Here is an 18,441-nt window from a genome sequence, read left to right on the forward strand (position 1 = left end):
TTTTAGGGCTGTGCAGCATAAAAGAATGTTTTTTTCAAGTCAGTGGACTTAAACTATTTTGCTCACCATTCTGGGATTCAGGTATTTTTAATTCTTTGTAAAACAAATGTTAAATTTATTGTAGTTAGAGTCACTGCATCTTTATTGAAGGTGCAAAACCAAAATCTTTATGATGATTCTTCTATCCCCTTCATAGTGTTTTTCATTTCATGTGGGGTAAAAACGAAACCTGAATTGTTATTTGTAACTAATTTGATAAGGTTACAGAGTTGTTGGCACTTAGTGTCACTGAACAGGCATCCTGTATCATGGTAGGTCTAGAAAAACAAGTATGCAATAATATTTTATATCCTTATTCTTGGGTTTATTAGCTGATACATTGCACCTTTTTTAGAATTCTTTTTTTTCCAGCTTCATTCCGTCTCTCCGGACTTCTGTCCAAAACTATGTGGCTATTTTTTCTTCTATGTAAGCCCTAAAATTCTCTGTAAATGCATGTGGAAAGTTTGTTTTAAAGTACTTTTTCCTGAGAAAAGATGTAATTTCAGAAATTTAAGTCTTTGATAAGTTCCTTAAAAAACTTTATCCCAAGTGCAACTCTGGACATCTACATAAAATCTTTATTTCTAAAGGATCTTTCATGTTGCTGTTATATTTGGCTCTTAGTAGAAGTGGTGATGAGTCTCGATGTCATTCAGAGGAACTGCTAATCAAGAGCTTTCATAAGTATATACTACTTATGAATTAAACTATTTTAAATGGTGATTTTTATCTCATATCAAGCTGGTATTTAACGTATTACAATGTACGTTGTGCTGAACCTAAGACCAAATTACTAGCACTTTTTGAAAAATGGGTAAATCTCAAGAATCTTTTTCTTAACAGGAGCTAATGTTTGCTGAAATTGCAGTAGCTAGTGATGGGGGATAGAAATACAGGAAGATGAGGAGACTGATCTGATAAAAAGACATGCTTAAAGCCGTGGTGCTGGAGTGGAATGTATTTGGTGGAATCGTGGAAACATTGACTGGAAGGGGGGTGCTTGATTCCCATTCCAAGTCTGACTCTAAGCAACAACAGATCAGGTCAGCAGTGGCTTTGGATGAGTTAAAGATCTCCAATGTGGAAATTTCACAGTTACTCTGTGTGACGTGCTGCAGCTCTGCTTTACCTAAGTGCATTTTTTTTTTCTTGTTGCCCAATTTAAAACTCCCAAGCTGTGATTTGTGACCATGAGTTCTTTCTGTACAGTCTGCAACGACCTTCTCTCTGTCAGATGGAGCAAACCTGGCTCCTTCAGCTTCTCACAGGGCAAGTACTCTAGACCCTGTCCATCAGAGCAGCTGTTTGCTGGACCCCCTCCTGTTTCTTCTAATCTCTTCTGAGTGTGGCAACCCAAAATTGGATGGAGGATTCCACGTGCAGCCTCGGCGTGCCAAGTAGAGGAGGACAATAACTTCCCTTGATCTGCTGCCATGTTCATCCTAATGAACGCAGGCCAGTCTGTGGTTTGCCTGTTTGCCATGAGAACGTGCCATTGGCTCACACAGAGCTTGGCATCCACTGTAACCCCCAGCTTCTTTGCTGCGGGGCTGTTACTCTGCTGGCTGGTTTTCAGCCTGTGCTGATGCTCGGGGTTATTCAGCCCAGGTGCAAAACTTTGTCTTTCTCCTTGCTGAACTGCATGAGGTTTCTGTTGGCCCAAACCTCAAGTTTCTCAGGGTCTGTCTAGACTGAACTTCTACTGTTTGGTGTTCGATCCATTCCCCATAATTCAATGTTGTCCACAGATTTGCAGAAGTTGTTTTCTATGTCATTAACCAAGTTGTTGATAAAAATGTTGAAGCAAGTAGAGGCCCCAGTATTGACCCATGAAGTATGTTACTGGTTACCGGCCAGTGAGCAAGCACGCAGCCACCGATAACTGCCGATCATGTTCCATGTCCTCAGCTTCGAAATGAGAAAGCTGAGATAAACTGAACCTGTTTAGTGTTTTCCAGTCCATTTTAAAATTTGCTGCCATAGTAAATAAGAAGTTTAACTGCTTGCCCTATGAAATACAAAGAAACAGATTCCAGAAGTGGTTTTAAAGTTAAAAGAATTGTTTTATCAATTGTCACAAATCTGCTTCAGTTTCATCTACTTGAGTACTCATCCGACTCTTGGATGCTCTCTGCATTTACAGATGAGTTTCTTTAGGTGGGTTTCTCTGTTTTATTTATTTATTTATTTATTTATTTTTAATGGATGTGAGACTCTGAAACCTGGCAGCTTTGGATTCTTTTCAATGGCACGTACACTCCCTTCCCAAACTCCATTTCTAGTGCTTGGCCTGGAATTTGTGGACTACCTCCTTGGCTGATCATAATGCAGTCATGTTGGGATAAATTTAAGGTTCTGCTCCCTCCTTTCCTCGAGTGAAACATGCTAGTGCAATTCTTTTGGAGGCTTTTTTGGTTTTGATGTTTTAAGGAGGTGTGAGCCACCTGTTTGACTGTTGAGAAACACACTGCAGACTTCAATTTCCTTTAAAAAAGAAAGGAGTAAAATACAAGCAAGTTACAATACTGTGCACCTGAAACTTCTCTAAAGAAGTTTGAGAAATGTTTCCGTGCTCTTCCAGTGCGCATGTGTGTGTTTTGGAATCTGCTTGCATATTGTCTTAGTCTGACTGATGACAGGAAGGGTAGGATATGAGAAAAAGACTGGGCACCGTTTGAACTGCATGTTTAAGCAAGGATTGGAATTTCCATGTGGATCAGCATGGCACAAAATCATAGGAACACGTGGCAGTAAGGGTCTTGTGGGAGCATTGACTGAATTCTTCTAATAACCAGGCTTGCTATACTGTTTCTTTAATGAACTGATCAGCTCTCATCTGAGAAACAATTTGCTTTTTCCCACTATTCCTGCGGGAAGACTCCGGGAATGCCCTCTTCTCAAGGAAGACTTCTCAAGAATCCTGCTGCTTTGATCATTGGAAACTTAACTTGCAGCCTATATTTATTCATGGCCATTTAATACTCATTTGTTCTTATGCCAGCATTGTCCTTTATTTTAAATAATTATTTTCTCTCCTGATGCTTCCCTTGAGGTATTTGTGGATGTCAGTCATATATTCCTTCTATGTTAATTTTGCCAGACAAAACAAGCTGAGGTCTTTAAATCTCCTCTCAAAAATTTGTTTTCTATTCCCTTGGTTCATGCGAGCAGCTTTTTAAAGCATCTCGCCTAGCTGGAAATTAGTTGTGATGTATTCAAGTACATCCCACCTGACTGTTGCAGTGTGGCATTAATATTTCCATGTCCATGCTGACTGGATCACAACTGATGTGTTACAGAATCACTCTTTCCCATTTTCTTCCTCTTCTTGATGAGGGATCTGAGATACCAAGTAGTACAAGCTTGGATCCTTTCGCTGTTTCCAGCTGATGAGGTCCAAGTTGAAACACATTTTTAATTAGTCCTCATACACCTCATACATGCAATCTTTCTGTCTTCCATTAATTTCCTGTGTTTTTATGGTTCCAGTCCTCAAAGATACCTAAGTTTTTTTGTTTTGTAGTGTTTTAATTTTCCCTCTCTACGGACAGAATTTTGTTTCATTGATGGATTTTCATTGGCACTGCCTTATTTCTCTTACTGTGGTCTTCAATTAACACTATTGGTCCCTACAATAGATTAGGTCCAGCTTCAAACATGTTCTTCTGGGTCTCTTTTAATCCCTGTTCCTTCTCTAACTTAACTGTTTTATCTAATAGCTTACCCTAGCTGCAGTGTGTCATATATTTTACTGTCACTTGTATAGGTGACACCTAGAGTTTAATCTGTTAAACCAAAGCTGTAACTCCACTGTGGACCTCATGGAAATATTATGTCAATGTTATGTAAATTTTTCCTCAGGCTACTTCTTGCTGTTTCCTTTTTGTTTTGTTTTGTTTGTTTTTTTAACTGTGAAGGAAGGATGTGAGAACTGAATCTCTGCTCAGAGCTGCTGGAGCTTTCACACTTTCTCCTTTTAAGCAAATTTTGAATAACATGTTTGCAGATTTCAAGCATTTCATTTGTTGGTATAACATTCAGGAGACATGTATTACAGAATCTCTTCATTTCCTTTGTCTAGGAAAATTATTATCTGGTAAGGTATGGGTCAAGTTGACACAATTTAGTTATGAACATTTCTGCATGTTGCATTTCATTCTCCTTTATCTTATTTCCTTATCTGTTCAAGTTTATATTTTCCATAAATTCCTGTATATTCTTGAGGCCAGAATAAAGGTCTGTAGCTTCCTGAATCATTCTTCCCACCAGCACTTGGAAATAACTTAAAATGTTATAAATTTGCTTTCCCTGTTGTGTAATACTATTCTGTCTTGTTTTAAAATTCACCATAGAGGTTATCCTTTAAGTTGGTTGTGGTAAATTCTTGAATTTTGCTTCTCCTTCATTTAGGATAACTTCTGTTTTCCGTGCATTATAACCTTCAGTTGTCCTGTCATGAAATGAAGCTGTCAGGTTCTTCAGTGATACTTAGGGAGCAAACACTTCATTTAACTCTTAGAGCATATATAGCTGAACAGGCTTTGTTCTTTGCCATAACCCTGTTATAAAATAATGTCATCCATTCTTTCTTGGTGTTCCTATATAGTTGAAGAAAATGCTTTCTATTTCTTTATTTTGTTTATTCTGAACTAAATGTCTGTCAATAGGGAAGTATTTTTTTTATATATTCCAGGGGATCTACTTTCTTAATAAATGATAAAGAACAAGACATTAGCAACATTTTAATTCAAAATGAACACCAAAGACCCTTGCTGCCCTAAGAAGATTTGTAGTCTCTAAATCTCAGCACTGCTAAAATGAAATACGAACAGATTTACTGCAAATGTTCTTTAACATGTCACTTACTAAAAGCAGGATACAAGGTTATAGAGCCTTTAGTTCTTCAGAAAAATCACTGAAAGAACAGAAGCAGGTAATCTCTGACACATGTCACAGTAAAGTGATATGTATGCCCCAGTGTCACAGCAGAACTTTAATCTAGAGTATTCCCTTAAGTGTACAGCACAGCTTAGAAAAAGAACATTGCACCATCCACATTTTTATTCTCAAATGGTTTTGAAATGCAGTTAAATAATTCACACGCTTATTGTGGATAAAGATAGAACACTTAATTAAAAAGACACTACGTATATACATGCAGATACCAACCTTTGCACTATACAGTGTTAAGTCGCTACTCAGACAAATAACGTGACATCTCTGGTCACTGTGCGGTTTTTCATAGCGTTTACGAATTGGGTTCTGGAAGTCTGATGATATGCTTATGATTGTCTTCATAAGCAAAGGAGATGAGATGGAAACTTGCACATACATTATTTTTATCTTACTGCAAGCCACCCAAGATTCTACTCTGAAAAGTCATAAAAGGGAAAAGAAAAAAAAAAAGAAGAAAAGAAAAGTGTATATACACATAAAAGTCCAGGGGCAATTGAATAGAACAGCTAATGACAATCAAGAATATAATAAAGGCTTCTAGTCTAGGAAAAAAACATATTTTTAAAAAATTTTCCTATGAAGCAGTAGCAAAGCTGTAAATTATACTCTTGTTTATGGTTTAAAATGGACTTTTCCCTAAAGTTTTTATAGATTTGCAATCTGTTTTCAGTTATATCTTCTGTTTTAAATTTTACTACTAGAGCTAGTAGTTGATTTTGGTTAATTTAGCCGTGACTCACTGTTATGATCCAAATGCTTCTGCTAGGAATCAGATTCTGTCCTTTGTTGCATCCCATGCCTTCAAAGTAACTTTTTGCCAATTTATGTGAACACTATGTACTCTGAAACTCCTTTATTGCTGTCATCCTCATCATCTTTCCCTCCTGAGTAGACTCTGGATCAGACGAAGGTGAGAAAGAGTTAGTTTGGCTCATAGTTAGGAATGGTGAGTGCAACTTGATTCTTTGGGATGGTGCTCTAAATTCTTACCTGCCCTTTCTGCTGAATTGCTTGCACGTGACCAAGTATTCACCTTATTAAAGTGAAGAATCTGAGGCATAGGTGTTGCATATTCCTTCCTACTTACATACAAAAGTATTTTGTATTTACGTGGTTTTACAAATGATTTTTTACAAGTTATTTTAGGAAGATAAGAGTCCTTCCATTATTTATCTCTGGGATTTTTGATTTTAACCACTGTTTTAACTGTGTGCTTGGATGACATTTTACTCTGGGGAGTGGGGATTTATTGTAAGCATTGTCAGCCCACTGATAATCTTCCTGTTTCATTACACTGCTTCCTATTTCAGTAAATAACCTTCCACCAATCCATTGTTTAGATCTCAGTAATCCCATTTGAAATTGTGAAATTGTGCTACTTTTGGGTTACTATTAGGAAAAATGAAAATACTATTAGAGAGTTTATGATACCGTCAAAGATGAGCTCTGATGCCACGTAAAATGATTTCAGCTGGACTTGAGAGACATATTAGTGTCTTAAGGCTGTTCATAATTCTCTTATAAACATGTTTTAGGGAGGGTAGCTTTAAAGTCTTGTAATCTGCAAGCTATTGATCTTAAGGATTTAACTATGGGTGGTTATAACATCAAAAATATTTTTGAACTGTGTTTGTGACTAACGGAAAGAATTGAATAGTTTTCTGTACTTACAACTTAAATCTATCATTCTGTCAGATATAATTTAGAAAAGGAGGACAACGTTTGTTCCATGAGAACCACTAACTGATTTTGTGATTTGTTTCAGTCGAGATTTGGTTGGTATACTCCTTTACAAATGGGTGTATCAAGTACTTATCTCCTTTTAAAGATACGGATAAGTTATTACTTGCGAAATCTAGCTCGTATCTGTGCGTGTGTACACATGCACGGGTCTGTTTATATCACCAACATGCATGAGCCAAACCTTAAAGTGCTGGTGTTCACTTTTCAAAGCAACACGCTTTTGATGAAACAGAAAATAGGTGGCTCGGTGTTCACGGACATTTTTGACCATCTGAGCCATTGCATTTTCTGTTGTTGTTCACTCTCAGTTACTGTACACAGTCGCTTGTGCGTGCCTAATAACGCGTGCACGTTTCCAGGAACAGCAAGCACGGTCAGCAATCAAAAATGAGACAACTAAATACCTCTGTGTTTTACTCACTCTAGCTGGTTTGCTTTCTGTTGATTCTTCATTACAAACCTCCCCGCCTTGACATTCCCAGGCACTGGATTCACACTCCAGTCAGCGCTCTGTGTTTTTCACAAAGCCTTGTCATTCTGTAGCATTTCTGCTAACCTGGAGTCTTTCTTGTTTCCTCTCTGAAACAAGATGATCTTGAAACGATTGCTGGACAGTCAGGCTGCTCATAGGCAGTTGTCTCTCTCTCTTTTTTTTTTTTTTCCTGAAAATGCCTTTGGGCATCTTTTCTGCAGATACCTACTGATTAATGGTTTTGATTAGACTATCTTCTCCCCTCACGTAACCTGTGGAACAGGGAGAGGTTATGTAAGTTACCCAATGCAGTATCTGTTTGCTTTCCCTGTCAAAAAGGTTCATGAAACTACACTAATGACAAAGAATTTTAGGGCTGCCTTTGTAAGAATATTCAGTTCCATATGTAGTATTGATTCAAATTTGGTTACTGAATTGTTAACATACAGAAAACGAGCCTGTTCAAAAATAGTTGCTGCATGAGATGTTCCTTGCATGCAGTCTTCTCTTAAGCTTCTGACCAGGGGCCTACTTTCCATAGGAAACTTAGCCTACTTTCTGCTTTTGCCTGATGCACTGAATAGCACAAGAGGTGGAGATGTTAAAGCATCTTTTTATTGACTTTTTTTTTTTAATGCAGAGTTTTTAACGTTTTACATCTTACTGAGCTTTTACATGTAATGCCATGAGCTTTTTGATTTCATATTTTTATGTAGCTCTTGCTTTGTGCTGTTTGGCTCTTTTTTTGTCTTCAGCTTGCTACGTAACATACATGTATGTATGGAAAACTTGAAGGTGTTTTGAAGATGAGCTGGAGAAGTAAAGTTTTGAAATCTGCCTGTCGGACATTAGGAGAATTTGGTGGCTGGCAGACATTGTGTGTGAGAAGAAAGTGCATGTGTGTTTTCTGTTTAAATAACCACCGATTACCAGTACTGGTGTGTTAAACCATCCTCATTAGTACTTCAGTCTAAGTTCATTCACAGTCAGAATGTTTTCATCCACATTTTTAACTGATTTATTATTTTTTTTTGTAGTCCCAATAGCTATTGCAGACTCCTTGGTCGTGCTTTTAGTTGCAGCATTTCAGTGTACTGCTTGTACATGCCTAGAGGAAGCTTCCTGTATGTACCTCTTTGTTTGAGCATTTGTTTCCGTCTGGCAATTTTTTCACTGTATTTATTTTGTGGCCTGTGGGTAAGCCTGACTGCCGGAAGAAGCTTTGCTGATAATTGTCACGTGCTGATTTACTTTTGTTTTTTTGTGCTTATTTTTACAAACATTTAGTCTTGCCATCTTACCATGTTGTTTTGTAGACCTGGATCTGTTTGCTAGTTTAAAGCCTTGCATTGGTGTCATGCTAAAACGCACTTAATTATCCTAGCTGATCGCACGGCAAGTAAACTCTGTAGCTGGCTTTTTTGTTGTAAATTTTGTTGGCCTTTTATTTATTTGTTTTTGAAGGAACTCTGTTTCATCTGCATAGCACATCCATCTAATTAGAACTTCCCTAACCTATCGGTCGTTCCTGCTTAGAAGATGCTAGATGTCTTCCTACAAACCATGATGTTGTCCTCTGTCTGGTCAGGCTATAAAGCAAACAAAAGCAGAAGACTTCTCCTCACTCTTTTTATCTTGGGTTGACTTGCAGTTGTGGCTTGAACTCTGCTGACTTACTAGTTCTGGCTAGTAGTGAGCTGATAGGTATCGGTGCTTTGTTCTGTTTTGAATGTGGTGGTTATGGCTGTGCGAGGCAGCCTGTGGCCTGGAAGCATCACCCTTGCCACGTGCTGGAGGCAGCACTGTGAAGGGAGCTAATGGAAGGTCAGCCACGGCTGCTGCTGTGTTTTACACGTGGAATTATTATTCTGAAATACTTCTCAGTATCAGTAAAATATGACCGACTATTACTGAATGTATTGCATACACTTTGTTAGCTGTTTGGTACGTGAGTTGTATACTAAAGCAAATGCAGTCTTCTCTTGATCAACCAGTATGTTGTGAAAATGGTGCCAGAATGTAAGATGCTGTGTCTTTTCTTTTTAGCATGATTAAGGGGCTAAACGGGCTAAGCTCCTTTTATTTATTTATTTATTTATTTATTTTCCTGAAAGGCCTGAACAGCTCAGCAGACGAAGTGCTAGCATGCACACATACAGGCAGAGTTACTGGAATTGGATAAACGATGATGTATTGTCTCTTATTTTTATGAAAACATTGTGTCTTGTTTGAAAGCAGTTCATTGTGAGTGCATGGTTCTTCTGGTTCTGAGTTCACCGTAGCATCAGAAATCTACTAAGTAAACCGGTATTTTGAGTGTAACTAATTACTGCAGAATGCTAACTGTAACTCTTCTTCATTCCCTTCTGCAGAATGACAGGAAGGGAGTTTTTCTCTCGATTTCCAAGTCTTTATCCTTTCCTTCTCAAGCAGTTGGAGGTTGTAGCCAACACTTCAAACAGGTAAGATGATATCTCTGAAAGCTTTACAATAATAAAGTGCAATGTAAAGTTTAAACTGAGTTGTCACATATACCATAATGCTGCTATTTTCATCAGTGTTCTTGAAGTTATGTAGTTCTTCTAGTGCTTTTCTAAGCCATTTTCCTACAACTTGCACATTACAGTGAGGCTCTGGAATAAGAAGTACTATTGAGTCATTAGTAGCAGCTTTTATTCCTCCCTATAGTTGCTGCATTCCTAGGATCAGGTATTAAAGAAGGCATATTTTTCAGGGCAGGACAGAAACTGGTTGTTCAACTGTCTCACTTTTAATGAGACTTTCTAATATGTTTAAATGATAGAAGGTCATAGGCCTAGTGTGACCCAAAATGACCGCTTTCTAGACTGTGACACACTGACTTTGTGGAAGGTCCTTGATCTTTTTTTTTACTGAGTCTACAAATGGTGGCCGAGAGCTCCAGTTTGATCAATGCAGATGACACAGTTAAGGATGATGCTGATGTTAATACTCCCAGGTTCATGAACTTTTAAAGTAAACCAGTACTGCCTTTGTTTTTTCTTAAAATGTTATGGTATAAACTGTGGAAGTTCAGCGGCTGATTTAGAGGAGAGCTTCAGCTGTCTGTTTAATGGGCCTGTGGTGAATAGTTGGGAAGAAGTTGTTTTGACAGTCATTGCATGTTGTGCAGTCCCTGCTCTAGTGCATGTATCCTGTGCAGCAGTCTGCTTTACCTGACAGCTTGAAGGTTGACAGTGTCATTGCTAGAAAATTTTGGAAGTCTTTACACTGAAAAAGATAGAAAGCTGTTGCCTGAGATACTGTCCTTGAATGCTTTTTTCAGTGCAAATTAAACTTGCTTTTTTTTTTTCTTCATTAACTACATAAGGAGTTGTTGATTTTTTTTATTTGGATTTCTGGTTGTTTTTACAGCATGAATAGTAGCCACTTGCTCTTGATGACAAGAGCTATTCTTTAATCCAGCCAGCCATTTGCCAAATGCACGTTTCTTTCTCAAATGAGAGAGACTCTTCTTTTGTTGTTGTTCCAAACCGTCTTTTTGTAACTCATCTTTCTCAGTTGCTCAGCTCTTGGAGAAACAATACCTGTTCTGGTGTTTAATGCTAATTCAAAGCAAGGGCAGCTCGCCATTGTTACAGATAAAGGAGGCTTGGGACAATGTAGGATAGGAAAGGCAGCACAGCCTTAAGTTGCTTTCATAGTGGAGTCCTCAATGGTGCCCTAGATCTGATGCCATGTTTGATCCTAGCAAAGTTTGCGCATCTTGCCATGGTCTGCCTAGTGCATCTTCTTGAACCAGAAGTGCTGAAGAGTACTGTGCGTGTGGAAGAGTCTCAAGACCAGCATGAAGGATGATACTTACTTCACCAAATGCTTCTTCCTACTTTTTTCTTTAGTGAAGCTGAAGAGCTGAAAATCCATCCAAGTTTGTTCCTTTTGCTTTTAATCCTGGGAAAGCTGTATCCATCTCCAATGGATGGCACTTACTCAGCACTCAGCATGGCACCATTTGTACCATTTATTATCAGGTAAGGTAGTTCTCTGGTAGTTTTTCATATAATGGGAGTTCTTTGTAGAATCTCTGGGTGTGTTTGCTTTTTTAATGAAATGCCTTTTTAAAGCTTCTCTTCAGCTTTAAGCGTTCTTAAAGGAAAAACACTGGTATTGATTGGTTGTATTTTCATTGCTTATTAAGTCTTGTTTGAGGGGAATGGAAAGAATTTCAGCTCATGCAAGCCATTGTGTGACTTGTTCATAAATTTTCATCTGCAAAAACTTGATTACTGCCAGAGAGGGGGTAGATGTAAACTGATGAGCTTGACTGGCTTTGTAAAACAAATCTTGCATTGCTAAACTCTTGATGGTATTTTTCAGTCCCGCAAAATGGTTGTTGGTAACTCATAAATAGTCAGTAGTTTATAAACTCACTAATATTTTTTGTAGGTGCGTGCATGTGCATACCTAGCTCCATATCCACCTATTTGTATGTACTTACATAGCTGCATAGAGGTGGACTTATCCTATATCTAATATATTTCTAAGATGACTTTACCAGCTTTATACAGTGTAACTTTCATTTATATGGTGGTCATATTGAAAGACTCAACAGATATTTTTGCTTTTCTGTATGATGCTGGTGTGGGATGGGATGCCTGATAAGGGGACAGGGCTGTGGTGGGTGAGGGAAAATAAGCATAATTGCTATTTGAGAGGAAGTCTTGCTATATTTGTGAAAGCTTCAGAGCAGTAGGCTGAGAAAGTTCTGTGCCAGATCTTGTTCCTTTGGAGATAAAGTCATTTCTACCCTAAGATCTTCTGATAGATTTAAGTTTAAAAAAAAAAATAACAGCCTGCTTATTCTTCACTGTAAATGTGATGTATCTCTTGCTTCTTATGATGTTTATCTGGAATTCTCAAGAATAATTTTTTTTTAATTTTTTTTTAAGTAAAAACTCCTTAAGCGTTTTTAAATGCACTGTTTAGCCATTTAAAAGTTTTTTTTTTTCTTTTTTTTTTCTTGCCACATTAAAATCTGAAATGCTTCTTGGAGAAACATTTAAAGCTGTATTTGTTGGTTATGTTCATTAACTAACGTTGTCTTTTTGCCTTTGTTACTACACCAGAGAAAGCTTATGTTTATTTTCCAGTAGAATGTTTAGGCATAGTTTCCCACGTCAGTAATAGATTTACCTTTGATAATCTTCTGGTTACATCTTTGGGGTTTTGTTTTTTGTATTACCTACTACTTTTAGCAAGGTCTGTACACCACCAGCAAAGAAAGTCTTTGACAGTAGTCACAATTACTTTTTGTGGTTATTTAAATCCTTCCAGAAGATGTGGGGAGAAAAACCCAACAAAACCTTTGCAAGAAGAACCTGAAACATTTAAGACATTGGGCTTACCCTCCTTTAACTACTATTAGTGACTGTGTTCCTAAAGAGGAGTGGTGTGGTACAGAAGGATGTTTTTTTCCATTTGCTTTCCTCTGAATGTGGCAGTAAGCACTCTGGATTCTGGTATAAGCCCAAAATAAAATACATATATATTACAGACAGCAAATTGTATTTGAGTGTACACACATGGGTTTCTCTTGGGTTATGTAGCAAAACGTTGGCATTTTTTATGATTGCCAGGGGACAATACTTTGGGATTTGCATGGCAGTAGAATGCATTTAGGAGATAGCTCGATGCGATATTAGTGACTGCATTTCCATGTACAGCTCTTCTGCCTTTGTTCTGTGAATACCATGATTATCTTCAGTTCACTCTGCATTAGCTGGAGCGAATACCAGGGATTTACCTGGGAAAGATAAATACCTTGATGTTTTCCCTTCTATTCTGCTTGTGAATTTCCTTTCTACAGGAGCAGATGAACTAAAATATTTTTTCCTAGTCACTTGGTTGTTCTTTGGAAGGCAGTAATGAAGATGGCTGTGAAGTAGTCACTTGGGATCAAAGAGACAGCCTGATGCCAAAGGCCACGTTCATTGAGACATTAAATTGTATGTATTAACAGGTGCTTCGAATTGCTCAATACAGGATTGTATTATATAACATCTATGTATACATATAATTACACGGTAGCGTATTGCAATTATAACATCTAATTGCTACAATTTATTGTGAGATTTTTAGTTTTTTCTTGCTGTGACACTGTCAAGGATAGATCCTGCTTACGTGGTAGGGAGAGAGGAAGGGTGGCTTTAAATCATTACTGATTTTTAGACTCTTTCCAGGGCTCAACCCTCAAATGGCATTCATTTGTTGCTCTGAGAGGATGAGCAGAATACTTAGTTTGCAAGCAAGTGAGCAGTTCTCCGAGCAAAACGGGGCTTAGGAGGAAGATTGGTAATTAGGCTTTTGAACAGTCTCTCTTAAGCCTGAGTGGAATTTTCCATCCAGTGGGAGTGGAGTTGTGGTTGCTCTGACTGTGCTGAGGTGAATTGCACAATATGAGTAGGATTAAATGCTACAAGGACAAATCTCAATCTCCATGCACATGCTTGCTACTCCCTGTTGAACTAGGGCATTTGATTGCCTTTCTGCAGTTTTATTAAAATCTATGTTTTTCCCTTCCCCCATGCAGATGTTTTATTTGGAAGGGAACAACCACTATGATTCACAACTTATTACCTCCAGCTTTTTTTTTTTTTTTTTCTTTTTTAAGAGCTAGATAGGTCTGCTTTACTGATTACTTTCTAAGATGAAGGAATGTACAGAATGTTTTTGATTAACAGGGGAGGTAATCGGGAGGTAATGTTTTAAGTATGAAAAAGAAACATAACCTCCCTTTCTCCTCCCCTAGCCCCTTTCAAAAATCTGTAATCTCTTCTGAATGATCCAAATTTGAGTTACCTTATGCCCTCTTGTACCGTAGCATTGCCAATGTGTTTGTTTAGTGTTAAATGTTCTGGACTGAATCATCTGAAGGAGTAAATGGGTATTGCTATATTGACTTGGATACTTTCAGTAATTGAAGTCTAGTCCTTTTTAGGAGCATGACTTCGAAATCATTTAAGCAGTTAAAAAACCCACTAGCTCTAAAATCTTAAACTCAGTATAAGGTGGTTGTTTGGTTTGTTTTGTGTTAAAAACAAAACACAGCCTCCTTGGGTTTGTCTGGTGTTCCCTCGAACAGAATCTTATTTATTTATTTATTTATTTATTTATTTATTTATTTATTTATTTATTTATTTTGTTGGAATTTCGCCTGTAAAATTTTGTCAAATAAATTTCAAGGCAGTATTACTTCTAGGTATATGTTGTTGCAAGTCATTGAAGAAACTCTGAGAAAAATTTAAATAGAAGTGTGAACATCTTTCCATGAAATTAAAGTAGTTATGAAACAGACACATCTTTCTTGTGGAAAAATCTATAATTTGCATCTTTCTGTAAAACAGAGGAATTGCTTTCAAAAATCCCTTCATACTGTCTTTAATCAGAGACCAGGGATAGTTGATAGTGGAAAGTACTAGCCGTTTGTTGTTCTCCTCTTCCCCCCTCCATCCACCAGACCTAATTGATATTTATTTATTTTTATTTTTTAACTTTGTACTACTCCTGTGAGCTTGTCATTAATAGACCAGGATAATTACTGTCACACTTAAAGTTAAAATGATACTAGGATGCACAGAAAGCAAAATTGCATATAAAGAAGAAAAAGTTTTTCGCCCTGTTTCCATAAGTCTCTCCTAAAAGATAAGTTTGAGAAGGACAGGAGATGAGTGCATCAGCTGTGAACACAGTGCTGGCTCAAATTTTTCAAACTTGGAAGGAAAAGCAAAATACAATAATAATGATTAAAAAAATCTTAGGGGCCACAATCCCACATAAGTCTTCAGTCCATACATACCATGTAGTACTCTAGGTTTTATTCAGTGGATAAATGCCTGAAGTTGTGTTGACTTCTGGTTAAATCATTTCTTAACAGATGCCAATCCAGGCTAATAAGCAGGATATAGAAGATTTTTCTTACAATTTCAAAGCAAAATGGGAGTTTCTGTTATAAAAGATTGTACTCATTCAGTGAAGTCTGAGTGGTTCAGTGAGCAAAGTACAGGTTATATATTTGTCCTGTACAAAATACTGTTCAGAGATTAAGTGTTGTCAGATACCAGTATTTAAAAAATGCTGTTGTTCAAAATACTATTCTCTAATAGAAATAAGAACTTGAATTTTGATCTTTTATCACTAATTTTCTTTTTCAGTTCTTATTGGCCAAAGGGAATCAGTTTATCTTGGCAAATATTTGCTTGAAATATAAGAATAGCCTTTCAGTTGTGCTCTGCTTGAATGCAGTACAAAGGGCCATTTTCAGCAGCTTTCTGATTAGTGAAGTGTTTAAGATCTTTCCCATGTAATGAAGCAACCTAAAGATGTTAAATAATACTATATTATTTAACTGCCCAAATATGGCTTTCAAATGCTAAGAGGATTTTATATACTTACATTATTACACTGTCTTTTACCATTGACTGATGTATCTCTGGTTCTTCGATTTTTTTATTTTTTTTTCCTAAGATAAAAAAGGTCATTCTGATGCAGCTTTGCTTGTTCTTTTCTGTCAATTCTTTTTCTACTTCTGTTCATAAATTTTTTGCATATTCCTTTCAGTTTTCATTGCTTCATTTACTTCACCGCAGATAAGGAAGAAATACTGTTGCAGTAGTTTGCCTTTTGCTTTTGAAAAACAAATTCAATTGTGTAAAGATGCATACATGAAATTATGATCTTGCTGTTTTAACCTTTGTGTAGTAATATGGTATATCATCGATTTGTGCATTTTAAGCACTTTGAAAAACTGTGAATTAAGTGAGATTAATCCCCTTTATTATAGCTTCTTAGAAAGTAGAGTGTCAAAACATGAATTCAGACGCTCCCTAGGAATCAGAGTTGTCTTAATTTATAAATTTGTGAGAACTCAATTCTTAAGGAAATACCTTAAAGAAAAAGACCCAAGTATAGAACTATTACTATTCTAGGAGGTGTTGTGATTATAAATATTTACTGGTCAATGATGTTACTTGCATTTGGGCATGTGGTTTGCTCCTTTGAAAAAGTTAACTGTCATTGATTTATGCTGGTTACTTTTATTGCTCTGTGTTGTGTTTAAGTAATTTCTGTTGAATTTTGTCTGGTCTGTCAGGCATCTGGTTGTTTTCGTAAAGCCCTGTGACAAAACCTGTATAGGCTGCATGGGAATTGTGCCTGGGACTTGACGGAGTAAAAAGGCAACAAACTTCAAATGTAAAACCAAAAGTGTGTATGAGACTTGGAATTAATTGTAAGACTTAACACTGAATAAAAATCACAAAAAGGGGGGAGTGAGGGAGTTAGGGAGATCTAATAATAAAGCGTCCTCAGTTTGTTTGGGAAGAGCTTGATTGATCAGGAGTTGGACTTGATGATCCTTGTGAGGTATTCTACGATTCTATGACTGATTGAAATCATTCACTTATTTTTTGTTAAAAATACTGGTTATATATCTGGCTAACTGCAGGGTCCCCAGTTTTCATTTGTTTCACACATGTACAATTGTGCATGCGAAAGTAGTACATCATCTTCTGTCTGACTTGAAAGCAGTTACCTGACTCTCTCTAGGCTGAACACTAGGATCCGTTGGCTAAGTGGTCAGGCAAGATAGCTGAATGGTTATGTTAGTGTGCTCCTTCTGCCTTTCTCCTCACTTTCTTTTATTTTAGTATATATGGTGTGGCACCAATAGGAGAATTAATGTTAAAATTTGCTGGTTTTCAACTATCTTTACTGTACAACTGGGAATATTATCAGTGGCCTGATAAGCAAAGTACTTCTGTGGGAATGCCTTTTTGTATCAGATGAAAAGAACTACATGTGTTTGTTGCAGCTTTGTTGTATTGAAATAGCTGCTCTTAATTACAATTGTTTGTAAAAGCATCTTCTTGGGTTTCCATATCAAATGCACATCTTCTTGGTCTTTGCTTTTTTCATCTTTTTTTTTTTTTTTTCTTTTCAATGTGTTGTCTGGTCAGTGTAACTGCTTAGCATTGTAATTGTCTAAAATAATTTCTGACTTGGAATACCTGTGATAGTCAGAGCAAGGGTGTTGACCCCTTGGAATGCCCTGTCCTTGTGGAGATGCCCTGCCCAGTGTATGACAGGGGCAGATGCTCTTTTGAATACAGGTAAGGTTCCTAAAATACATCTGCTGACATAGGCATACAGAAAATTGAACAAAACACACCTCTAAAACATGCATTGTTTTTTTTTACATTCTCATTGTTTTGTAGTGTTTTCTGGAACTAAACCTATATAGTGAAACTAATCTTGATTTTTTTGTGAAAAGCTTTTTTTTTTTTTTTTTTTTTTTTTTGAAGTCACAGAAGTTCCTTCAGGCCTAAAGTGGAGGAATTGCACTTATTAGGAACGTGGAAATGAAATGTCTTCTGTTAGAGAAAGCTGACTTGGTCAAGTCCCCTGTCATGCACGCATGTGTGCACATACACTTCATTTTATTTTTTTCTTTCTCCTCTTCTCTCTGACCCTATCCGGCTACTTTGGACACAAGTGTAAGAGAGAAATATCTGACATCTGTGATGGAACTTGGGCGTAGTAGTGGATTATGAGAGAAATGCATTTCCCTTCTTAGTGTAATTCCTGTCTTGGGAGTTGGGACTGCACTTGGAATTCTTCAGGTTCTAGTTAGAGCTTTCTCTCTGTGTAATCCTAGTCGCATATTGTTTGCTACTGATCTCTACTTATGGTTTGCCTTGAGTATTTATTAATGAGCAGGTTTTCAGACTGTTTATTTTTGTTTTAGAATCTTTAAATAACAAATGGTAAATAGCTTGGCGTTTGTTCACTTCAGATTGCAGTGATAGGGAAGACGATGAAATACTTGATCAGCAGTACGCTGCTCGAGACCTTCTCATCAACCAAAAGTCAACGTAGAACTTGCATGTTTTTTTGCTGTAATTCGCAGCCTTTTCTTTTAAATTGTGGGCAGATGTTCTTTTCCCATTCAAATGGTGCCAACAGGAAATACTGCTGCTTCGAGGTATTCGATTCCTTATTCCAATTTTTAGTTTTCATCCGTCTGTTGCTCATTGGAAGATTATCGTCTGAAGCAATTTAAGAAGTATTCACAAAATGTAGGAAGCTGTCATTTTTTGGGGGAAAATAAATGGTGGCGTGTGGTCATGAGCGCTGGTAGTGAAAATATCTTTCTCCAGTATTGCAGACTCCTGAAAAGGTCCAATGTCAGTGAG

At 37.1% G+C, this 18,441-nt stretch overlaps 1 protein-coding gene across 3 annotated transcripts in view; it reads left to right on the forward strand.

Moving 5' to 3' along the window:
• Positions 1–18,441, forward strand: part of THADA (THADA armadillo repeat containing) — a 164,167-nt gene that overhangs the window by 48,021 nt on the left and 97,705 nt on the right. For all 3 annotated transcript variants that reach the window (XM_084514649.1, XM_084514651.1, XM_084514650.1), the window contains exons 27-28: positions 9,586–9,675; positions 11,092–11,223. In XM_084514649.1, coding sequence (XP_084370775.1) covers positions 9,586–9,675; positions 11,092–11,223 — 222 coding nt within the window. The remainder of the gene's footprint in view (positions 1–9,585; positions 9,676–11,091; positions 11,224–18,441) is intronic.

The sequence above is a fragment of the Aythya ferina genome (assembly GCF_964211825.1).
Source record: "Aythya ferina genome assembly, chromosome: 3".
Taxonomy (NCBI): domain Eukaryota; kingdom Metazoa; phylum Chordata; class Aves; order Anseriformes; family Anatidae; genus Aythya; species Aythya ferina.